Source organism: Taudactylus pleione, unplaced genomic scaffold (assembly GCF_031769625.1).
Source record: "Taudactylus pleione unplaced genomic scaffold, aTauple2 ptg000099l, whole genome shotgun sequence".
Taxonomy (NCBI): Eukaryota; Metazoa; Chordata; class Amphibia; order Anura; family Myobatrachidae; genus Taudactylus; species Taudactylus pleione.
Genome location: NW_028284501.1, coordinates 721,996 through 747,607, shown reverse-complemented (window position 1 = coordinate 747,607; position 25,612 = coordinate 721,996). Strand labels below are relative to the sequence as shown.

General features: G+C 46.6%; 1 protein-coding gene across 1 annotated transcript in view; it reads left to right on the top strand.

The window, feature by feature from the left end:
• The window catches only part of RAD50 (RAD50 double strand break repair protein), a 157,030-nt gene that overhangs the window by 62,214 nt on the left and 69,204 nt on the right, over window positions 1-25,612 (top strand). Inside the window, exons 8-15 of the mRNA XM_088470381.1 lie at window positions 413-578; window positions 1,359-1,552; window positions 7,832-8,038; window positions 9,082-9,264; window positions 9,372-9,529; window positions 18,054-18,229; window positions 20,983-21,220; window positions 24,667-24,856. Of these exons, the coding sequence (XP_088326507.1) occupies window positions 413-578; window positions 1,359-1,552; window positions 7,832-8,038; window positions 9,082-9,264; window positions 9,372-9,529; window positions 18,054-18,229; window positions 20,983-21,220; window positions 24,667-24,856 (1,512 nt within the window). The remainder of the gene's footprint in view (window positions 1-412; window positions 579-1,358; window positions 1,553-7,831; window positions 8,039-9,081; window positions 9,265-9,371; window positions 9,530-18,053; window positions 18,230-20,982; window positions 21,221-24,666; window positions 24,857-25,612) is intronic.

Here is a 25,612-nt window from a genome sequence, read left to right as displayed (position 1 = left end):
TGTAGCCATTGATGCCATGATTCATAAGGAATTCGTCTCACGTTGTGGTTCAGACCACGCTTAAGGCTAGAAAGCTAATTTCAGATAGGAAGTATGCCAGATCTAAAAGGAAGGGTTCCCAGGGCTTTTCTGTCCTCCGCTTTACTAGTATTTACATGTTCCTATAAGATGGCCAGAATCCGCAAACTTGTGAATGGAAAAAAAGGTAACACTGCATGAGAACTGGATGGGAATACTGTAACAGTAACTGATGCAACAAGAGGCATGATCTCTATCTTCATAGAAAATGTTCATTGTTGACATTCCATAATTTAAGGCTATCCTGTAATGATTAATAACTTATAGCTGCTGTGCAAAAAGGACCTCTAATGGATAGCTTGTTTTTAGTTCCTTTAATATGCTGTGGTTCTAGGTTTTCCAAGGGACAGATGAAGAGCTCAATGAGATGTACCATAACCACCAAAGAACTGTGAGAGAGAAGGAGAGGAAGCTGAATGAACATCAACGTGAAATAGATAGAGCAATTAAAGATAGCCAAAGACTAAACCGAGAAAAGGGGGAACTGCTGGTCCAGCAAGGTAATTAGGCATGCTTTTTGTTGTAGAACACTTACCCTCTCATAGGAGTCTTAATACCAAATGTAACAGGGTGAGAGTTTAGCAGTAAACTCTCTCATTGGTCGAGTTTTATCTTCAAAATAGGAAAACATCTGGATGAGAGTTTAATTTGTGAGGTTTTTTTTTTGTCTAAAAACATGCGAGTTTGCATGTTCTTGGCCGAGTTTAAAAAGTGTGAGAGTTTACTGCTAAACTCTCAACCATATTATATTTGGCCCTTGGTGTCTAAACTGTGAGTCTCATCCTTCCCACCTGTGTACACCAGCATAAAAGTACTAAACCCAGTAATACTAATAGTCTCACACATTGCCATGTATTCTCAGAATATGAATCCATGAGTATATAAAATGCATAGGTTGCGTTCATAAAGACTGTTTCCTAACATTAGAATATTACATATTGCCAGGAGAATTTTATAGTGATTATTCTCCTTTATTGTAAAGGATGTGGCACCACACAAGGCATTTTCAGTTTCAAGCTTTTCAGATATTCAGTATTTACTTTTTTGGAGAATTCTGTTTGTAATTCCTGTGGTTTTTTTGAGTGGTGGGAAAGTATCAAATGTAGGAAATAAAATAAAATCTCATTCTCCTTGTATGTTCCCGTTATGTTGTCTTCAATAATATGCATAAGTCATTAAAGTGTGCCCAAAAATGCTAAGATTTATCAACATCAAAAAATGTAAGTTGGAACTTGTTCTGCTGTGTATAAATGTCACATGACGCGTGGGATTTTTTTCAGGACGGCTGCAAAGTGAGGCTGACCAGCACCAGCAGCGCATAAAAACACGCGACTCACTCATAAGGACCTTGGCAGTACAGCTGGAACTTGATGGATTTGACCATACTCCATTTAATCGGAGACAGACGGACAGCTTTCAGAAACTGGTAAAGGAAAGGCAAGAAAAAGATGAAGCCGATGTGAAACAGATCCAGGTAAGTGCCTTATATTCACAGTGACATTGAATTGTAACTGTTGACATTGTAATGGTGCCTACACACTAGCCGACTCACAAACCATGCAATGTCATCAACGATTTCCCTTCATCTTCCTGGCACTCCCGGACAAACGATTTATGCATGAAACTGTGCACTCTGACCAACGACCTGACCGACTACCTTAATTTCGTTAACGAGATTGCCAGACCTTACTGCATGTACATAAGAACTGAGGATACGAGAAACGACCTGTGAAACCACGCATCGGGATTGCTATTGTTCGTGGACACTACACGATTTGTCGTTACGATGCGTCGGAATCTGCCAAATAGTGCAAAAAATTGTCTATTGTGTTAGGCACCTTAAGTGTCGACGAATCTTACCAAATTCATTTGGAGAGGGTGTTTATGTTTTTATTTTATTTACTGTTTAATAGTATTTCTCCTTCATCCACTAGGGGACACTGGAGTTCAAGACAGTGGGGTATAGACGGTGGTAGAGCAGAGCCTGGCACTTTAAATAATTCTGAAGTGTGACTGGCTCCTCCCCCTCTATGCCCCATCAGCCCCAGTTTTTAGAATGTGCCCGAGAGAGCCGGTCACATAGGGCTGAGCTCCAGCCCACACTTAGTATTTTTTCTTTTATTTCAACTTTATTTTAATTTCTAGCTTTCACAAAGCATTGAGGACAGGCTGACAGAGTACTGCGTCTGTCAGCCTGCTACATGGAGGCATCAGGAGACCCGCCTCCACTAAAAAGAGTGTGTGTCGGAGTCCCAGGCACCCTGGCAGTAGCTCAGGGAGGACACGCCACAGCTTAATATAGAGGCTGTGTCCGTGCTTCCGAATGCCTAGCCGCAGCCCTGATGCCAGCAGTGGTAAGTATAGCTCTGTTCCCCTTATGGGGAACGGAGTTTAATCTGCGGCCCCTCTGCCCCCTCCCAGGCTCAGGTGGTATATACTGTAGTATAACCCCTCCTGGAATCCTGTTATAACGCCGCTAGCGTTGTTACAAGGGGCGGAGGTACCGCGCATAGAGCGCGGATACATGTACAGGGAGACTGTTCAGACAGTCTGTAATGTTGCTGCCTAGCAGCATGCCTGATCCCTGCACGATGAGCGCTGTCTTACTTTATAGAGCCTGACAGCGCTCTGTTTGCTGCTCTCACGAGAGCCGAATCCTCCCTCTGCTATATCCCCACGGGGAGGGAGCCTGCCGCGACCCGCTACTCCCATAAGGGAGTCTACATTGCGCAGCAGCGCGGCTGTTCCCTGCCGCGCTGGTGCTTGAAGAAGCACTGGGCTTCTGCAGGGGGAGGAGCACAGCCGCCGGAGAGCGATGCTGTTATTCACAGCGCCCTCGGCTGCTGGTTGCGGCGCCGGAGATTGCACCGGCGCTGGCTACAATTGGCCGCATGGCGGGGTTTAGGGAGCTGCTCAGCGCGGCTGTTCCCTGCCGCGCTGGTGCTTGTAGAAGCGCTGGCTTCTGCACACAGCCGCCGGAGAGCAAGGCTGTTATTCACAGCGCTCTCGGCTGCTGGTTGCGGCGCCGGTGCTTGTATGAAGATGCACCGGCGCTGGCTATTACGTTCCCGCTCCCCCACTCGCGCTGCTATACCAGCCATTGTTTGCACCCCGCCAGCTTATTGATAAGGGGCGGAGTCTAGTCCATGCTGGCGTGCACAGATGCCGCCATTACCTCCAGCGAGTATTCTTAAACAGCATATGCACCTGCCTTAAAAGGAGCCGGGGCTTATTGCCAGCATCTCCTGCATCCTCACTCTGGAGTTCTGTGGGGGGTGCAACCCTTAACAGGGTTGTGGGTTTTATTCCCAGTACGTCCCTAACTGTTTGGAGTTTGTATGTTCTCCCTGTGCTTGCATATGGCCTCTTCCGTTTTTTTCTTTACTTAAACCTACAGCACCTGGTCTTATTAGGTTTAACAGCACAACTGTGGAGTTTGTAATTTAACCTGCAGTCTTTATATAGATTCTGGCTCTGCCTCATCTCTGTTATATTGCACGTCGGTAGTTCCCCTACGGAACTGGGTAGTGTACTGGTTTAATATTATATTTAAAAAAAAAAAAAAAAATGAAGCACAGGGAGGAACATGTCACAGGCTAATATAGAGGTTGTGTCCACGCCACTTTGCCCACCACATATCTATCAGCGCCTACGGCCACACGCCCGATCTCGTCTGATCTTGGACGCTAAGCAGCGCCAGGCCTGGGTAGTACTTGGATGGGAGACCGCCTGGGTATACCAGGTGCGGCAGGCTTATTACATTGAACATCTGGGGCAAATATGCTTGATGTGTAACAGAATAATGCAGTGTGTTTCTTCCATCTATAGCTGCCAGAGATCACTCTGCCTAAATGTGTATAGTATGCATAGTCGGGCCACTGTTCTGGCTGCTGCCAGAAATTACGGTTATTGCATATCTTTAACTCAAGGTTACAAAAAGGGTGCGTCCCATCCTCAGGCTTATGCCTCACATTGGCTCGCCTTAACAATGAGCCGTACTCTTCTCATGCATAAGAAGGGCACATATGTGGCTGCACATATGTTAAATCTCAACAGCCTTCGGTGCTTACCTTAGAAGGTATGCATCTGTGCATCTATATGGATTTATATCTTATTTATTCCCTTCGGCAGCACACACAACACGAAGTAGTAACATATGGCCGTTGTGGTGGTTGGCATTGCTGTCTCGCATCACTGAGGTCATCTTTTGATTTCCATCATCTGGAGCCAGAAGGGCACACCTGATAAGGCGAGTACACCGGTAACGGAAGGGTCCCAGGATGGCAATCAGTCTGGGATAGTACGTTGCTAACATTTCCTGCCCCAACGCCGTAGCAGAATGACAGCCACGCACGGCACATGAGCAGTCTCCCTGCGTGGAGGTAAGCCACATGTATGTATATACTTGTATTTTAAACTAAACCCGGCGTTAAGACCTGGGGCTCAGTTCCTTCCATGGCTCTAACTATTGCCCATGTTATATTTTTCAAATTATATCGTCACCTACTAATCTTGTATGTAGGTACGCGTAGGCATGTGGGGATTTGTGTGTGTAATATATGTATGTGTGTGTGTATGTGTATATATATATATATATGTTTTGCTTCTTATCCTTACCATTAAAGCAGGGGTAGGATATGTTCTTCTCAGTTTTATGTCTGATACCTAGCATATTTAAAGAGGATGCTGCGACGAGAGGCTGGACTCTCCTGATCCGGTAGTTTGTTCTATAACTCTGCTTAGCACCATCTCTCCCTAGGGATTGGGTGGTGTGTGTGTATATGTATATAATTATGGATATGTGTAGGTATGCCTATACTTCCACAATCATTAAGGTACATATTATTCCACGTCTGGAAAGCTGCCAGGGTTTACCAGAAGCTGTCTGTTATACATATTATATGGTGGCTCTATAGACTAGAGTCATGTTCTGCAGCTTACATAGGATAGTCACAGGCTCCTACGGCATCGCTTCTAGTATGGACTCTATACATGTCCTGGGGCCTTCCTGTATGTCCACACATGTATATGTACTTACACCCGCCTCGGGTTATAGTCCTGTTTCCATCAGTCTATATCTACGGCGTCCACTTCGGGGGACCTATTAATTACAACTACACTCTAGGGCGCACTTAGTAACCAACTTGTAAGACACTAGGAATGCAGTGTGTGTATATATAGATATAGCATGCTGATCTCCTATTGCGGGATATATATATGTGTGTATATGTATGTAGCGTGCTGATCTCCTGGTGCAGGAGTTTGACAACTGACTTACTATGTCGGTACTAACTCTTCCTTTCAAAGAGTTTGCCTTTTCATGCAGCTATGTTTATGTGTGTGTATGTGTATATATACTGATATATTCCCGTTCCTTGTATGAATTTTCCTAATAATTGGAGAAATCTGTTTTTGGCCCTGTCTGGCGTTATCACTACATATATATATCTCTTCTTACTTGGGATAATTAACGCATTCTATGTCTATGTACAGGTACCTTTCCCAGTATCGATTCTGGTACTTTATATTATTGTCTTGTCGCATATCTCAATAAAATGGGTATCTGATGGTCCCTTGGGTACATTTCCTATCAGTACATAGAGAATCCAGGATCTATTCCATCCTCATGGCTTATTAGTTAATTTACATGAGGCCTAGGGCCACCCGCCGATATAGGCAGGGTCTGGCCTGAGTTGTATCAGATTGTGGGCGTAATACACACTTCACCATTATAAGTGTTAATGTAAGGATACACTAGCAGACCGTTTTTGGGGTATGTGTAATCTCTATATGGATACATATCCCTAATGGAACAGGCTCAGGTATAGCGTCCTGTTGTACGGCCTTCTTGTCTCCACTAACAATTTGCTAGTTTCTACAGTATTTTCTTCTGCAGCATCTCCAGACTGAAGTCCGTGCTGTAGAGCATTGATCTTTGCCCACTGAGGCTACTCTCTGTACCTGTCGTGGTGGGTTGCTGTGAGATGAATAAGGTCAGTGACATTCTACATAGCGTCCAGAGGGTTTCTGGTCGCTCACAGGTAAGCGGGCTTACCCCACTAATGCCTCGGAAGATGCTTCCTTTTCATGCATCCTGACATAGCTGTTATTCTATCTTACGCACCCTAGCTGCTGTCCTAGCAGCCTTCAGTTCTTTTAAATCAGTTGGCTGTACACTTTAGAGCTTTCCTGGTATGTAGGTGCATAGTTGTAACATTGAGATTTGTGACCCTATTCTACTGGAATCTGTTGGGTTTATGGACTGAAGCGCATCTATGGGCTAATGCACATTTTTACTATAAAGTGTGACAGTCTCTATGTTCCATACAGGGGGCCTGGTTTGTTTCCTGTTCAGTATCTGTTGATAAATTCAGCACACTGACAGGTACCTGAATGGTACCTTCATAGTTGTCCTAGTGCTTTAGCCTTGCGGATGGGATACTTCCCTATATTGGTAACTCTCCCTGGGTGGAGGTGGCATCCGTGCTCTTTTTCTGCTAAGGGTATCCTGGGTGTTTTCATACTATGTTCAGGCCAGTAGTTGGTACTGATTACACTCTACCATCATGTAGGAAGTTGTCTGCTGTTTGACAGGAGGGGTGGTACTGCCGTCTGACCCACTGGAAGGAAGTGTAGTCTCAATCCTCTCGTATCCGCCTCATGCCCAGTGGGATCGCCACTCGTTGACAACTTCTATGGTCTAAACCTTACACTGGTTACCAACCCTTTAGTAGTTGGACCTCGAGAATGGTTCAGGGCGACTGTTAGGTCGTGACTCTTGCCTCCTTGTTTGCTTGGTTAGGAGTCTGTGGACGGGTTCAGCTCCGTCTCTGTATATTGGCATCATTATACTTTTATCTATATGATTGATGTCCCGCAGTGCTGGGATTCTGCTGTCTGAGACTGTTGCAGCTTCCTGTAGTTGTCGCTGGTACGGTTTTCTCGAGTTTTGTTCTCATGTTACGGCCATTCTATGGATTCTAGTTGGGGTTTTTCTGCTCCCAGCGGTCTTGCTTGGTCTGTTTTTGGCTGAGCTTACGGTGTTCTGATGCTTCTCATCTGCGGCTACTCTCTAGCTGTATTCCATTGAATTTACGCTGTAAGTTGTGGAATGTCTGTGACTGTTCAGCAAGGAGCTCTGATTGTCTCCTGGCTCTACGACATGCCTCCAGTCTTGGGCTGTCTCTGTTTCGGTTGGCCGAAAGGTCGGCAAGTTCTCCGCGCTTCCCACCCGGGAGGTTGGCTTTGGGACGTCCCCACTGTCTTGAACTCCAGTGTCCCCTAGTGGATGAAGGAGAAAACAGGATTTTGGTACTTACCGATAAATCCCTTTCTCCGATTCCACAGGGGACACTGGACGCCCGCCCAGCGCTGCGTTCCTGCCGTTTTGTTGGGTCCTTATCTAGTTGTGTGACTGCATGTGTTCCCTGCAGTGGGTTCCTCTGTTCTCCTTCAGTCGGTATTGTTCCGTTCTGTGGTCTTCTCCTTACCGTCTCCTCTCGGGCTCAGTTCTTAAAACTGGGGCTGATGGGGCATAGAGGGGGAGGAGCCAGTCACACTTCAGAATTATTTAAAGTGCCAGGCTCTGCTCTACCACCGTCTATACCCCACTGTCTTGAACTCCAGTGTCCCCTGTGGAATCGGAGAAAGGGATTTATCGGTAAGTACCAAAATCCTGTTTTTAATGAAGTTCCTTATTTTAAACTTTTTCTCTGCACTATGAATACTAACAGACATTTTTGTATTACTGAAGAAAGAATTTTCAGATAAAGAGATAATGAAGCAGAGACAAATAGATGAAATAAGGGACAAGAAGACCGGCTTGGAACGAACCATTGAGTTGAAGTCTTCTATGCAGAGCAAGAAACAGGCTGACCTGAGGAATGTGAAGACAGAACTCCAGCAACTGGACGGTTCCTCAGATCGGTTACAGGAACTTGATGATGAACTCTCAAAGACTGTAAGATGTGTACATGTAATGGAACTGGGCAACACACAATTAACACAAATATGTAGGAATACCCTTACACTTGATAATTTTATATATTCTCTTATTTCTTATTCATCCTATGGAGGACACTGGATACACGGGGGAATAAAGTGCAGTGGCAGGATCTTGGGATCTTTAAATTTACTTTTAAAGATCAAGCTCCTCACACTTTAACCCCCTATTTTCTTCCTGAGAATGTCAGTTTTGTAATATCAACCAGAGCTGGACTTCTCTTTTTATCTGACTGCCTAATTCAACCACTTCGTCTTTGGGATGATAGCCAATTCTCAGCAATGGGCCTGGGAAGGAGCTGTTATCTCTTTAGCATTTCTTCCCTAGTGTGACAGCTAGTGTTCTCAGCTAGGGATGCCCAACAGAATAGACACAGAAGTTGTTTTATTGGGAGCAGCTTGGTCTCTTCCCCTTCTGCCCTCTCATCTGCAGGGCAGTATTAGTGATGTGTATTGGAATGCTTAATTTTTCAATGTGCTCGGGCTCTTCCCTGTCTCTATCTGTGTCCTCTTGGATTGTGCAACTGCTGCTCTGCACTGCCCCTTTGTTGCTACAATTTGTCTATATCTGGCTAAGGTCCAGGGCCAAGCTTTGGGTGAGTGACATTGGCAAAAATGTTTGCCTGCCCCAGATGACTTTCCAAATTGCCTTTGAGTTTATTCAGAGTGTCAAAGTCATGATTGTCCAGTGTCCCCCAATTAGTACAGAAATCCTGTTTGCCGACAATGGCCAGAGTAACAGTTTTATTGGTATGTAGAAAGACCTTTTTTCTTATATGTATTATATGTTCCCTGCCAGTCTCTGGTTTTATCATCTTTGTGCTTGCTCTGGGGAGAGAATGGTCTCTTTTCTTTAAGTGACTAATGGTGCCTAAATATTCATGTGAATGGATTTAATAGTAAATAAAGACAAAAACCTAAACTTGTACACACTATTATGGAGTTAACGTTGTGAAACTAAATCTTGCTTTGGAAGATTATGTAATGGGATCTTTGGTATAGGAACGTGAATTGGAGAGCGTGGAAAGGAGCTGCAATGTGGAAGCTTTGAGAACAGAAGTTGGGCAGCTCCAGAACCAGAAGTTGGAGTTAGACAGAACAGTGCGTAAGCTGGATCAAGAGATGGAGCAGTTAAATGCACACACAATGACCCGCACACAGATGGACATGCTGAAGAAGGATAAGGTAAAGCTTTTCTGCGTGCTCATATCTTGTCCTCTTATGAAGAAACACATTTGTATTTACAGTTGGTGGGTAATTTCTATCAATATGTTCATTTCTGTGTGATGTAGGCTGAAAAAGATGATCAGATTAGAAAAATAAAATCCAGACATAATGATGAGCTGACGTCTTTATTGGGATATTTTCCAAACAAGAAGCAACTTGAAGACTGGCTTTATGCTAAGCAGAAAGATATCAATTTAACTCGGGACAAACTGGCTAAGTTGAAGTAAGTGTGAGCTAATGTAGTAAATACAATCCCTTTATGCTGTACTATGTCTTATAAACATATTGTATGCAGCGTGTATAAAATAAGTAACTGTTAGGGTTGTCATCATGCTTTATACATATACATTAAAGCAGGGCTCAACAAATCCCGGGGGCCAGGTCGCCATGGCTACCAGATTTTTCTGCCTGGCTACTAGATTTTTGCAGTGAGGGAGGATGCAGATCCTCATCAGCTCCGGTGGAGATTCGTGCCTATAGTATTGCGGTGTTCATATCATGCACGGGAGTGTATGTGCTGAGTGTCGCCTGCAGTGACTGCTGTGTCTCTGTCCGTTCCGGCCTGCACTGACGACTCCTCTCCATCCTGGTCTGCTCTGTTCCCTGCTGCCTGTCCCAGTCTGCGCTGATCCTCCTGTACGTCCCGGCTGTCTACTGTCTTCTATCTCCGGCTGCATAGAGCTCTCTGGTAGGGTCTATGCGTGGCCAGCAGAGCCGGCCCTAGCCCAATTAGTGCCCTAGGCAAGATTTTGGGTGGTGCCCCCCATGGGATCCTGAAAAATGCTTGTGGCCTCTCAGAAGGGGTGTGGTCTCACTGTGCTGTGGCCCCTTTCCCCATTGTGCTGCGCTACCAGCACAGATCACAGCACTCATCACAGCACCCTTCTCCCTAAGCAGGTTTGGGTGCCCCTAGGTATTTGCTTAGTTTGTCTATGCCTAGGGCCGGCTCTGGTGGCCAGGGATTGTGGAGCGGCTTCAGAGGGATATTGGTGTGACCACGAGGGGAGGGGGTTTTGTTGTACTTTCTGGCACGATTGTTTTATGTGAAATATGGTCAGTTATTACTGCAGGTTGGGGGGTGGAGCAGGGGAGCTGTGCAGAGCAGTGAGGGGGCCTCCATTTTACTGTATCCATTCAACTGTGACCATTTTGTGGACTAGTATAGTGTGTATAACAGTTGCATAACACACACAGCTGTGCTCCTCACTCACTCCTGTAATTTTTTGGGGGGGACAGTGGTCTGGCTCCTACACTTTCATCCTGGCTCCTAGATTTTAGAAAAATTTGTCAAGCCCTGTAATAAAATATCCATGTGAAATGTAGAATATGCATATGAACCCAAAAAACAATGATCATTCATATACTACTCAGAAAAATTGATTGGATCCATGGTACAAACCAAATTGTCAAATATTAAGTAGGACTTTGTAATACATTGAATTGTTGCTAAATAATGGCAAGAAAACCATTCCATCAAACTGCTTCCTAAAGCTTTGATAGAAATACTGTAATAGAAGTCCTGATGGCATAGACAGGACATCTATCCCCCTTATTCATGTTTTTACTTCAGGGTCCATAGGGTATCCACAGGATACCTTGGTGTATAGGTGATGATGTCAGGCATCGGGCACCATAGAGTTAAGTTTTCAGTCCTCCAAGGATGCACTAGGGTCCCCCTCCTATACCCCGCCCCCGAGCCAAGGCATCTCAGTTTAGTTTGGTGCCCGGCCGGAGTCGGATGCACCTGTTGGAGTGGGGGCTAAGAAGAGCCCCTGAAGTTTTATTGAAGCAGCTGTGGCTGCACATCTGGAAGTACAGCATGGACAGTCAGTCCTGACGTCCATGCTGTCTTCCCTACACCCTCGCCGGTACCAGAACGCCGTTACTGATCCGGGGATGCTGGTAGGCATTTGGGGTCACAGCTAGCGGTGACCCCAGATGTTTAGGACCATGGCCGGAATCAAGGGGGACAAAGGTAAGCAGCGGGGTCCCGCGGTGGGTCCCCGCTGAAACACATGGTCCAGAGCCCCCAGGCAGGGGGCTCCCTGGGGACTGGCTGCAGCGTGGAGCCAGGTTCTAACCTGCGCTTCCACTACCCCCCTGGGACAGCAGAACCGCGGCAGAGCGGTAGCGCTGCGGCGTCCCAGGGGTTAAATGCATGCCAGGGGAGCGCGCCTTCCCTGTCTCACAGCCGGCGCCTCCCCCGCTGCACACAGCCCTCTCTGCACACGCTGACTGGTCCTGTGTCAGCGCTCCTCCCCCAGGCCGGCCTCCTCTCTGCTCTTCGGTGGCCATCTTTGGAAGAAGCATGGTGAGCGCTGCTGGACGCTGAAGAACGGTGGCATCGTGGTCTGGGTGCCCCTGCATACCTCTCCTCCGTTGGATAAGGTCTGTGTATGCAGCGCTGTGTCCTACCAGGCTCTGAGTCTGTGTAGTTGAGGATCAGCGCTGATAGTGCAGGAATTGATTTCTTTTGCATTGTATGTGACATATGCTAGCGTCTGCTGCCTGTACTTTCATTTTCTATCTGTCAGCATTTTACTGTCCCTGTTCTTTCTGCTAAAGCCCTTGCGGTGCGGTGCTTGCAGGGTGGTCTCACACTATACTAACGAGTATCAGTGAGAGGGGTCACATACTTACCATTATGTCTGAAAGTGATTTTCCTCTCCAGCTTTTATGTACTACATGCAAGGTACCTATAGCGGAGGGGGACGGCAGTGCGGAAGGACTATGTCGACTGTGTTATTCGTTGACGCGACGATTACGGTCACAGCTCCGGTACAGGAGCCGCCCTGGGCTTGTTTTGCCAAAGCGCTTACAACCCTCGTGGGCCAGTTAGCTCCGCAGCCTGCCCTCACTCAGATGGGTTTGTCCCAGCAGTCAGTGGTGTCGTCACCCATGCAGGGTTTCCCAAGACAATTGATGGTACCCCACAGTCTCCCTATTTCCCCTTCTCAGGTCTCTCATGAGCCTGCGTGGGTTAATTTGTTAACAAGCTCTGTACAGCAGTTGTCAGAAGTGTTACAAGTCGAGTCTGTGATGCGGCCTCACAAGCGGCTGGTGGCGTCTCTGTCTGCTCCTTATGAGGATGATGACGGGACGTCCGATGATGGGGAGTTTCTGGATCTTTCTGACCAGGCAACTTCCTGCCCTAAAGAGTCGGACGCTAAGTCTAAGGTGTATATACCTGGCCTTATTCGTGCATCCGTACTGCTTTAGTTATTGAGGATGAGGAGCCTCCGGTATCAAAGTCCAAATACGCCTTTTTCAAAGATGTTAAAGGAGATACCACAGTGTTTCCTCTTTCGGGGCAATTAGTTGACCACCTAGAGGAGCGGTGGAAACAGCCAGGCAAACGATATCAGCCTCAAAGGCGTTTAGCAGTGGCGTATCCGTTTGCGGACAATTATTTTGCAAAGTGGGAATCCCCTCCTCAGGTGGATTCTCATGTGACACGCCTTGTCCGTAGTGCCACATTACCCATGCCATCCATGTCCTCCCTTAAAGATGCTACGGACCGCAAGGTGGAGATCTGCCTGAAGTCCGTCTATTCCCTTGCAGGGGGGGGGCTGCGCGGACGGCTATGGCCATTTGCTGGGTTGCCCGAGCTATGGAGCGCTGGGCTGATACGTTGGAGGCGTCCTTCGATTCCGACTGTTCGGCTGAGCAGACGGAGTTGATCGGCAATCTCCGGGATTCGGCCACTTATATCAACGAAGCGGCCTTGGATGTTAGTACCCTGGCGTCTCGAATTTCTTCGGCAGCTGTGGCTGCTCGTCGCACCTTGTGGTTACGATCCTGGAAGGCGGGCACAGATTCCAAAAAGGGTTTGGAGGCGTTGCCTTTTAACGGAGAAGTTCTCTTCGGTCCGGACCTGGACAAAATTGTAGCCACGCTGGCGGCAGCTAAATCGGCATGTCTCCCGTCAGCTGCTGTTCCTTCCCGTTCAGGTAATCCGTCCTTTCGGTCTTATAGGGCCCAGGGTAGGCCTAAGACACAGTCCTTTCCCCGACAGGCTGGCCCCAAGAAATCGGCCAAGCCCCGGAAGCAGGCCTGGAGTACCAGACGTCCGGCCCCTAAGCCAGATGACAAGCCTGCGGCCTGACGGTCCGGGCCTCCCTTTGGAGGATCCCAAAGTGGGAGGCCGCCTGCTGCAGTTCGCCCGGTGTTGGTCGGTCACCACGACAGACACTTGGGTTCTCGAGGTGGTCTCACACGGGTATGCCCTCTCCTTCCGGCACAGACCTCCGGCTCGATTCTTCACCACGGGTCTACCATCAGACCGGAACAAAGCCACGGAGCTGCGGAAAGTTTTGCACACTATGCTCCAGGCTGGAGTTATAGTGCCCGTTCCACTCTCCCAGAAGGGCCAGGGTTTCTATTCCAATCTGTTTTTGGTGCAGAAACCCAATGGGTCGTTTCGTCCGATTCTCAACCTCAAAGCTCTCAACAAATCTTTGCGGGTGCCGAAGTTTCGGATGGAGACCCTACGGTCCATCATTCTGGCGCTGGAACCTGGGGACTACATGGTGTCATTGGACATACAGGACGCTTACCTGCATGTCCCTATTCTTTTGCGCCATCAGCGGTTCCTCAGGTTTGCAATCCGCAGCGACCTCTTTCAGTTCCGGGCGTTACCTTTTGGCCTGGCGACAGCATCACGTGTTTTTACCAAGGTGATGGCGGTCATGGCGGCTTCCCTGCGGCTGCAGGGGGTCCGCATGTTGCCGTACTTGGACGACCTTCTATTAGTGGCAGGATCTACGGAGCTCCTTCTGCGCCACTTGGACCTGACCATTGGCAGAAGTCCACCCTGGTCCCGTCTCAGCGGATTCTGCACCTCCTTATTGGACTCGGGACAGCAAAGGATCTTTGTGACGGGGGAAAAGATCTCTGCCTTACAGTCGAGGGTGCGCAGTTGTCTGCAGAGCCGCTGGGTGTCTCTACACTCGGCGATGAGGTTACTGGGCTCCATGGTGTAGGTATTCGACATGGTGGAATATGCCCAGTTTCACTCCAGACCTCTGCAGCACCTGATCCTGTCCAAGTGGAATGGACTGCCTCAGTCTCTAAAATCCCAGACGATAGTGCTCACTCCGGAGGTTCGCCTGTCCCTTGCCTGGTGGTTGCAGACGACCCATCTCAACAAGGGTCGTCCGTTCTGGGTGGCGAATTGGGTCTTGTTGACGACGGACGCCAGTCTTCGGGGCTGGGGAGCAGTTTCGGGTCCACACTTGTTCCAAGGCAGGTGGACTCCGGCAGAAGCAGAGCTTCCAATAAACATCTTGGAACTCCGAGCGGTGTTCAACGCTCTCCAGCAGGCACGTCTGGTTCTCCAAGGTCACCCAGTGCAGGTCCAGTCGGACAACGCTACTACCGTGGCCTACATAAACCGGCAAGGAGGAACCCGAAGTCGGGCGGCTCTTGTAGAGGTGTCTCGGATCCTGGTATGGATGGAGCGCAATCTTCCGACCATATCAGCTGTCTTCATCCCGGGAGTGCTAAACTGGGAGGCGGACTTTCTCAGTCGCCAGGACGTTCATCCGGGAGAATGGTCCCTGCACCCGGACTTTTTTCAACTGCTGGTGGACAGGTGGGGTCTTCCGGAGATCGACCTCATGGCGTCACGGCACAACAACAAGTTGCCGGTGTACGGGTCTCGCACAAGAGACGAAGAGGCGTGTCTGGTGGATGCTCTGTCCGTCCGGTGGACGTTCCGGTTTGCTTATCTCTTTCCGCCGGTTTCCCTTCTTCCACGGGTAATCCGGAAATTCAAACAGGAAGGAGGGACGCTCCTGTTGATAGCTCCCGCATGGCCCAGATGGCACTGGTTCTCAGACCTTCAGGGTCTGTCCGTGGACAGTCCTCTGCGGTTGCTGCTACGTCCGGACCTTCTGTCACAGGGTCCTTGTCTTCACCCGGACCTAACTCGGCTGTCTTTGACGGCGTGGCTGTTGAGACGGCCATGTTAAGGTCCAGGGGGTTTTCCAGCTCTGTAGTGCGTACCATGCTCAGAGCTCGGAAACCGTCTTCCGCGAGAATATACCATCGTGTGTGGCATACGTTCTTCCAGTGGTGTCGGCCGAGAGGTTATGCACCGCAGGAGTTTCGTCTGTCTCGGGTTCTCACCTTCCTGCAAGCGGGACTAGACCATGGGCTTCGCCTTGCTTCTTTGAAGGTGCAGGTTTCGGCCCTGTCTGTCTGGTTCCATTGTAGGATTGCTACAATCCCGGATGTGCGCACCTTTATGCAAGGTGTTCTACGCATTCAGCCACCCTTTGTTCCACCTGTGGCGCCTTGGGATTTGGCTGTGGTCCTGAGGGCTCTCCAGGGACCGCCGTTTGAACCACTGGGCTCAGTGGATCTTAAATGGCTAACAGCGAAGACTGTTTTCCTTCTGGCCATAGCTTCGGCCAGACGTGTTTCGGATTTAGGGGCTCTTTCTTGTAGACCCCCTTTCTTGATTTTTCATGGGAACAGGGCAGTGCTACGCACTCGTCCTGAATTTCTTCCCAAAGTTGTTTCCCAGTTTCATGTTAACGAGGAAATAGTTGTTCCGGCCTTTAACTCACCTGGCCTTTCAGTGGGTGAGGCCACTTTGGATTTTGTGCGGGCCTTAAGGACTTATGTTGACCGCACTTCTTCGTTTAGGAAGTCGGACGCCTTGTTTGTCCTCTATGGCTTCCTTAAAAAGGGTTGGCCTGCTTCAAAGCAAACTTTGGCAGCCTTGATCCGTATGGCTATTTCTGAAGCTTATCTTCATGAAGGTCTGCCGGTTCCTCCTTCTGTAAAGGCTCATTCCACTAGGTCTGTGGGTCCTTCGTGGGCAGCTCGACGTGGTGCCTCTGCAGTCCAGATCTGCAAGGCTGCTACGTGGTCCTCTGTCCATAGCTTCGTGAGGTATTACAGGCTTGACACCTTCGCCTCTCAGGATGCTTCCTTCGGGCGGCGGATTCCCCTTTCAGCACAGGAGCGTCTCCACGCTTAAAGGATACTGCTTTGGGACATCCCCAAGGTATCCTGTGGATACCCTATGGACCCTGAAGTAGAAAATATGAGATATGGTAAGAACTTACCTTTGTTATCTCTATTTCTACGAAGTCCATAGGGTTCCACAGGACTCCCGCCCTGTCGCACCTGTGCTGCAGATGGGCTTTACTCTGGTCACCGGTTTTTCCGTCTCCCTCTGGTGAGAATGTGATTCTTGTGTGTGTCCAGATCTTTTTTCTCTCTCTACCTTCTCCTCCTCCGGCCTATGGCTTGGTAACTAACTGAGATGCCTTGGCTCGGGGGCGGGGTATAGGAGGGGGACCCTAGTGCATCCTGGGAGGACTGAAAACTTAACTCTATGGTGCCCGATGCCTGACGTCATCACCTATACCCCAAGGTATCCTGTGGAACCCTATGGACTTCGTAGAAATAGAGATAACAAAGGTAAGTTCTTACCATATCTCATATTTTTTCTCATTTGCATATGTAATTCTTGCGACATGGAAAAAGACCTGGCATTCGTTGCTTCATGCTGCAATACGACACAGGCTTCCTCTATTCATTCACATTATCCACAGCAAGAAATTTCACGATTTCACATTCAACACTTTCAGAAATAGTCCCTTTATCCTGTGACCTATCACATCTTTATGCTGTCCATGTCATTTAAAATCACAATTGGATTCTTACACTTGGTAATGGGTAATATAGGAACTGATTCTTCTCACCTTGCCTAATATACATACTAAAACAGTAGTGTGTTTAATGTTCTTTTATATATTTTGAAATTTATTAAGGAAAATACTATTTTATTTGTATTTACATTTATGGGCTGGATTCAATTTAGACGCGAAAAGCCGTCATCGGCGAAATAGTTTTGCCTATTGCCGCTGTTCACGACTTATCTCTATATTCAATTCCAGTGATTTTTCACCTAAGCGGAAATTAAATGCAATGTGTCAGGCGAAAAAGTATCTCCCCTGAATAGCAGGTGAAAAGAAGTGCAAAATCTTTATTTTGGGGACCAAACGTAGGGAAACGACCCAGGACCTTTGGGACAGCCCCCTAAAGGACAAATGTGCAAAAAAAAACCCCCATAAGAACACCCCAAAAAAGTACTTTCATTTTGGGGGCAAAAAGGTATAACGTGGGGGGACAAGCATAAAAACTAGCAAAATAGACTTCTTGGGGGTCTGTAAGGATGGGTCAGGTGTTTTGTGGGATTGCAGGTGCATGCAGCAGGTGGGTTTTTCACGCTTTTTGAAAAGTTCACTTTAGAGACATAAAATTATGCCAGCACCCATTTTCAAGTACCCCAAATTTGCCTGGACTACTAATTTTCACCTAAAATTACTGCTTTATGCCATTCTTCACCAGTTTTGCAAAGACACTAATAAGAAGCAATTTAAACAACGTAAGTCCCCCAAACACTTTCATTAGGACTATTAGTACACCTCTACGTTGTTTCCCTATGTTAGTGCATCTTTTTCTGGGGTACAGACTGAATTCCCCAATTCTAACAGTACTTTCCGTGTGTTCCGCATTCGCCGATTCATGTTTTCGCCTGCTTAGGAATTGAATAGGACGAAAAGCGGGGACGCGTGCGTGAAGTTTTCGCCTCTGAAACAGGCGAAGGAGGCGGAAAGACGGACAGGTGAAACTTTTCCGACTTTTCGCCTCTAATTGAATATGGGCCTATTTCGGTAATACAGGATTGCATAATTCAGTAGGTAAAAATAAATCTTAATATATTACAGCAAGGAATTGGCTTCAGCTGAACAGAATAAAAACCACATGAGCAATGAGCTGCGGAAGAAAGAGGAGCAGTGTACATCGTATGAGGAGAAGGTGTTTGATGTGTGTGGCAGCCAGGACTTTGACAGCGATCTGACGCGACTGCAGGATGATATAGAAAAGACCTCTAAACAGCGAGGCGAGTCTGTCTTATTATATGGCTTAGGAAGTTGTATCCGAATGTCCTTTGTATGATGTCATGAACGCTTTTCTTCTCTAGAAGTGTTTTTCTAAGAGAATATCTCTCATGTGTCTATTTCAAGTGGAGTCAAATGAAAAAAGTGAAATCCAAAGTTACAGTGTATATACATAAAGCAGTGACAAATATATGAAGTGACTGCTAATTACGTAAGTTCCTTGCCTGACAAACACGCACATTAACCTACATACAGTGTATCCGGAAAGTATTCACATTGCTTCACTTTTTACACATTTTTTTATGTTACAGCCTTATTCCAAAATGGAATAAATTAATTTTTGTCCTCAAAATTCTACACACAATACCCCATAATGACAACGTATAAAAAGTTTTTTTGAGACTTTTTCAAATTTAATTTAAAAAAAAAAAACTTATGCTGGGCATACGCTATGCAATTATCTGTCCAATCTGGCTGGTTGGAATGATAATCTGGTAATGTATTGGGAGCAAATAACATTAGAAATTTGCTCCTAAACACTAGAAAACGGACAAGATTTTGCTTCCCACCAGACAGATTTGACAGATATCTGACAGATAATTGTAGAGTGTATGCCCAGCATAAGAAATCACATGTACATAAGTATTCACAGCCTTTGCCATGAAGCTCAAAATTGTGCTCAGGTGCATTCTGTTTCCACTGTTCATCCTTGAGATGTTCCTACAGCTTAATTGGAGTCTACCTGTGGTAAATTCAGTTGATTGGACATGATTTTGAAAGGCATACACCTGTCTATATAAGGTCCCACACTTGACAGTGCATGTCAGAGCACAAACCAAGCATGAAGTCCAAGGAATTGTCTGTAGACCTCCAAGACAGGATTGTCTCAAGGCACAATCTGGGGAAGGGTATAGAAAAATATCTGCTGCTTTGAAGGTCTCAATGAGCACAGTGGCCTCCATCGTCCGTAAATGGATCAAGTTCGGAACCACCAGGACTCTTCCTAGAGTTGGCCGGCCGTCTAAACCGAGAGATCGGGGGAGAAGGGCCCTAGTCAGGGAGGTGACCAAGAACCCGATGGTCACACTGTCATAGCTACAGCATTTCTCTGTGGAGAGAGGAGAGTCTTCCAGAAGAACCACCATCTCTGCAGCAATCCACCAATCAGGCCTGTATGGTAGAGTGGCCAGACGGAAGCCACTCCTTAGTAAAAAGCACATGGCAGCCCGCCTGGAGTTTGCCAAAATGCACCTGAAGGACTCTCAGACCATGAAAAACAAAATTATCTGGTCTGATGAGACAAAGATTGAACTCTTTGGCGTGAATGCCAGGCGTTATGTTTGGAAGAAACCAGGCACCGCTCATCACCAGGCCAATACCATCCCTATAGTGAAGCATGGTGGTGGCAGCATCATGCTGTGGGGATGTTTTTCAGCAGCAGGAACTGGGAGACTAGCCAGGATAGAGGGGAAGATGAATGCAGCAATGTACAGAGACATCCTGGATGAAAACCTGCTCCAGAGCGCTCTTGACCTCAGACTGGGGTGACTGTTCATCTTTCAGCAGGACAATGACCCTAAGCACACAGCCAAGATATCAAAGGAGTGGCTTCAGGACAACTCTGTGTATGTCCTTGAGTGCCCCAGCCAGAGCCCAGACTTGAATCCGATTGAACATCTCTGGAGAGATCTGAAAATGGCTGTGCACCGACGCTTCCCATCCAACCTGATGGAGCTTGAGAGGTGCTGCAAAGAGGAATGGGCAAAACTACCCAAAGATAGGTGTGCCGAGCTTGTGGCATCATATTCAAAAAGACTTGAGGCTGTAATTGCTGCCAAAGGTGCATCAACAAAGTATTGAGCAAAGGCTGTGCATATTTATGTACATATGATTTATTTTTATTTTTTTATAAATTTGCAAAAATCTCAACAAAACTTTTCACACGTTGTCATTATGGGGTATTGTGTGTAGAATTTTGAGGACAAAAATGAATTCCATTTTGAAATAAGGCCGTAACATAGCAAAATGTGGAAAAAGTGAAGCGCTGTGAATACTTTCCGGATGCACTGTACATATAGCCCAGGGTGTATAATGGATCTCCTCCTTGCACTTCCACTGTTCTCACTTACTCGTCCTTTTCCAATATGTTCATCTATTGCCTTTGATTAAAAAATAAACCGTGTTATTTCAGTTCCTCCTGACTCTGCATGATGTCACTTCACCAAAAACACTTTTTACAGGACTTTACGCATATTGCTTCCACTCCACTGTAAATTACATACCTCACTCATCTACACCCCTTACTGATGCCACCCAATGCTTTATACCTGATTCACCTCCATAGCCTGAAAATTATACAGTCATCCTAGACTACTACTAGGCCCCTCCTCTTCTCTAACTTATAGCCCAGAGCTACTGTATAGGGCTTTACACTGGTGACACACAATGATGTCTGAGTTGTCTCACTAAGCAAATGGTTTGCACTGGGAAAATAGCTTCTCCGTTCTTCCTGACCAACTTTATTTCAGCTTTACTTTCAATTTGCCTGGACACCAGTCTCTGGGGCTCCTAGGCATCGCTGTTGTGTTATTATCATCCTCATTATTTCCTCTCATTAAAAGTTGATAGAGTATGGAACCATTTTCCTATAAGTTTTTGATACTACTTCTGCTTTAGTTGTCTCAGAATAAATTGTGTTTCATAAAACATTATGTATAGCAGGAATAAGTGGAATATGTTATTCATATCTGAACAGCAATGCTGGCTGGAGCAACAGCAGTATACACTCAGTTCATCACCCAGCTGACAGAAGATAACCAGCCCTGCTGTCCAGTTTGCCAGAGAATATTTCCTTCAGAGGCTGAGCTGCAGGACGTAATTAATGACATGCAATCCAAGCTCCGACTAGTACCAGACAAACTCAAGTCTACTGAAGGTGAACTAAAGAGACGAGAGAAAAGAAAGGATGAAATGATGGAGCTGAAACCAATGAGGCAAGTACACATATAGATATGTACAGTGTACACACACACACGTGTCCTCATACACCTAGTCGCAATACGCCATATGGCTCAAGACGCCTGGTGAGTTCCCAGGTCCTATGCGTCGTCTTTTTCACCCGAAAATGCATCTTAGTCGATATTGGAAGTTACAAACTGCTTCATGAGACTGCACTAATTAATTTGATATGAGTATATCGGTGTGCATCTGAGTTTGTATATAAAGCACAACCTCATCTAGCTAGCAGTGTGCCTATAATGGCACCCTGCAGCCAGAATCTATGCAGCAGTGCCGCCTGGTGTGTCCTTACAGCTCCCCCGAGCATCCTCAGGATGTATCGGGCATTGCTGTAATCACTGGTGATTGTATCCCCGGAGGATAGAGACCTTCATTCAGAGGCTGCCTCGATGTTTGTCAAGTGCGCATGCGTGAGACCCGCTACGACCGACAGCGCCGGTCGTAGCGTGTCTCTTTCCAAAGGGGGCCAGCTGTCGATGTTGATTGACAGCTCGCCCCGTTTGGAAGGCAGGCCAGGGGGGTGGCAGCCCAAATGGAGGCGTTCCCATGGGAACGCCTACCGTTTGGGGGAGGCCCCACTGATATCACTAGTGAGGTCAGTGGAGAGCTTCCGGCTCTGACAGAGCCAGAAGCTCTCCGGGGCTTACGACAAGTGAAACCCTACCCTAGGGTCTCGTTGTAAGTCGCGATGGTCTCTGACCATCGCGACCATCACCCTAGCGGTCGTTAGAGCTGTGGGTGTAAACCCACAGCCTAACGACCGAAACAGAGGCGGGCGGTCAGGATGCAAGTGGCCGCCCAGTTTCTGAGCGACCGCTTGCATCCTCCGACCGCCTCTGAATGAGGCCCTAAGTATCGGGTCTGACCTCTCAGACACAGAATATTTTTCTCTCATCTCAGAAATACTGAAGAAAGGTGCCTAACATTCAGCAGTGCGTTGAACAAGAGTGCTCCTTGAGTACTCTTTCAGCTGAACCCCCGATAGATTTGCATTTCTCAAAAAACGGCCATATATAGTTTTTTTTTTTCTTTTCTAAATGTAATACGGTTTTGAATGTATTTTAAAAATATGTTTACATTTATTATATAAAAAAAATTAAACCGTTGGTTTGGGGAGGGGGGGGGTTGTTTTGCACCCGCACGTGTCCATAGGCCCATATACATGGCTGTCCATATACCGCCATGGGCAAAAGTTTTGAGAATGACACTTGTATTGTATTTCACAAAGTTTAGACCTTTTTGTCAGATGTTACTATGGTATACTGAAGTAAAATGACAAGCATTTCATAAGTGTCAAAGGCTTTTATTGACAATTACAAGTTATAAGTTTATGCAAAAAGTCAATATTTGCAGTGTAGACCCTTCTATTTCAAGACCTCTGCAATTCGCCCTGGCATGCTGTCAGTCAACTTCTGGGCCACATACTTACCGATGGACGCTCATTGTTGCCTAATTAATGCTTGGAGCTTGTCACAATTTGTTTTTCTATCTGCCGCTTGAGGATTGACCACAAGTTCTCAATGGTATGAAGGTCTGGGGTGTTTCCTGGCTGTAGACCCAAAATTTCGATTTTTGTTCCCCGAGCCACTTAGTTATTCCTTTTGCCTTATGGCAAGGTGCTTCATCATGCTGGAAAAGACATGGTTAGTCATCCAACTGTTCTTGGATGGTTGAGAGAAGTTGCTCTTGGAGGATGTTTTGGTACCATTCTTTATTCATGGCTGTGTTCTTAGGCAAAATTGTGAGTGAGCCCACTCCCTTGGCTGAGAAGCAACCCCACACAGGAATGGTCTCAGGATGCTTTAATGTTGGCATGACACAGGACTGGAGGTATTGCTCACCTTTCCTTCTCTGGACAAGCGTTTTTCCAGATGACCCAAACAATCTGACGGGGGATTCATCAGACAAAATAACTTTACCCCAGTCCTCAGCAGTCCAATCCCTGTACCCTCTGCAGAATATCAGTCTGTCCCTGATGATGTTCCTGGAGAGAAGTGACTTCTTTGCTGCCCTTCTTGACACCAGGCCATCCTCCAAAAGTCTTCGTCCTGTATCATGATTGGCTTCCGGTCCTTGAAACGTGATTGGCTCGCGGCCGGTGCCAAATTTAAACATGCAGCTGCTTGGTGACCGGTGCTGGTACTGTGATTGTCCCAGCGCTGGCTGAGAGCCAAATTTTAAAGAAGCAACGAGCAGCCACTTGTTGACCGGTGCTGGGACAGCGACAGTCCCAGTGCCATACGGGTGCCGAAGTGAAGGTATAACATACCGTTCGCCACACTTCAAGCACTGTGTGTGTATATGTATGTGATATATATATATATATATTAGTGTGTGTGTGTATATATATGTATATATATATATATATATAAATATATACACACCAAGAATTGGCTTCCATAAGTAGAAGCAGGCGGTGACTTGTGAAAACGATGTTAGTGCATCTTTATTGAGGCCGACGTTTCAAAGCCGGAGAGGATTTGTAATCGGGGTGTGAATTACCAGAAGAAAGAGGGCCCTGCTGAGCATGCACTATAATGGGGAGGGATTGACAGTCTGAGAATGTGAGTGTCGGGAAACTGGCTCAGTGGTGCATTTTAGGACACTTCTACAGTGTATAATGGCTCCCAAAGGTATTTTGAGATAACAACATGGTCATAATTAATTCTGGTTTTTTTTGTTTTTTTTTATACTTTTGCAAACCACTGAGGAAATGTGGGTATTAAGGGCCTGATTTCAGCAGTACACTGAATGCAGATTCCCGATGTTTGGGAATCTGCGCAGACATAGGACCCATTCTGCGAGTGTGCAGAATGGGTCCCGCTAACTTGATTGCAGACTGACAGTCTGCTGCCGTTTGTGGGCCGCGATGCTCTCCGTTTCCCGAAACTGAGGCGTGTCACCGCCGTTGCGGGGGAGGGAAGAAACCAGGATCTCCATCTGCTGACTGAAATTTCCTGGCCTCTTCCTCTAAACTGCGGTGGCCGGCTGAGGGACCCCATGGGTCACTGCAGCCGGCCGATGGTACGCAGATTATCCAATGCTGCGTTGGACAATGCAGCTTGGATAAGTAATGCACAGGGGGCGTAATGCCTCCTGCTTCATTACCATATATGCAAGGGTCACAATTGCAAAGCTTCCTGCGTGCACACATCATATCTATAGCCTGCATGCAGCTTTGCAATGAAGATCCTTGCAGAATCAGGCCCAGAGTTGCTACAGCATTATAGCTGTTTTATTTTTTTTAGCTTGATGAAGACTAAAATGTGTAAACATAAAGGACTGACCTGTGTAAGATAGCTCATAGAGCAGAACACTATTCATAATTGTGTGGGTAAGATATATATATATACCAATCATAAACACACTCATTGCATAAGTTGTCTACTATAATGTGGTACAATGGAATATTTTTTTTTAGACAAATGCTGATTGAGCTTAAAGAAAAGGAGATCCCAGAACTGAGAAACAAGCTTATAGCTATAAACAGGGAAATACAGCGGCTGAAAAACGATGTGGAAGAGCAAGAAACTCTAATAGCAACATTTATGTCTGAAGAGGAAAGCGCCAAGGCCTGTTTGCAGGATATTTCCCTCATGGAAAGATACCAGGTAAGTTACAAAAGGTCTCTTTAGTCTACTTTAGGAGAGGTACAACCGCACCAGTATTCATAGCTTATTCAATTGTGTATGTATCAGTTACCCCAATGTATTCAATAATAATAATGACCCTCTAATAATTGTCATGCAAAATGCCAAGGGGCTCATTTATTTAAACCACAAATTAAAAATAAATAAATATATATATATATATATATATATATATATATATATATATATATATATATACTAACAAGACTTTCTGTCCCTGGCAGTGCAGGTGACGCACAGGTCTCCAGTGACAGCCGGGGGTCAGCCGTGTTACTGCAAGAAAATTCTGTTTTTCACTGAGCCTCACATACTGTATGCATGTGCTCTTCGGAAGTTACTGTGGACTTAGAAGTTATGGGCCTGATTCAGAGGTGGACTCGATGCCAATGTTTGCGGTGATTATTTTTGTAATGCGAATGCATACGAGTCGCACTGCGCATGCGCCAAGTTTAATTACTGATGGTTGTCACAGTGAGGACTTGGACGCAGAGTGATTGAAGGTCAGGGAGCACTTGTGGGAGATGATGGGGGGGTTGGTGAGTCAAATTTATAGGGTTTCTCAGAGGATCGATGGCGCGGCTGATGGGGCGTCTTTGTATGCAAGCAACAGATTAGAGATACCTGCGGTGGGCGTCCCTGTATAAATCCTAGCAGCTGTGGCATTAGCATATTTTCACTGAACCGTTGCTTATAGAATCGCAGTCGCGGCAGGATTTC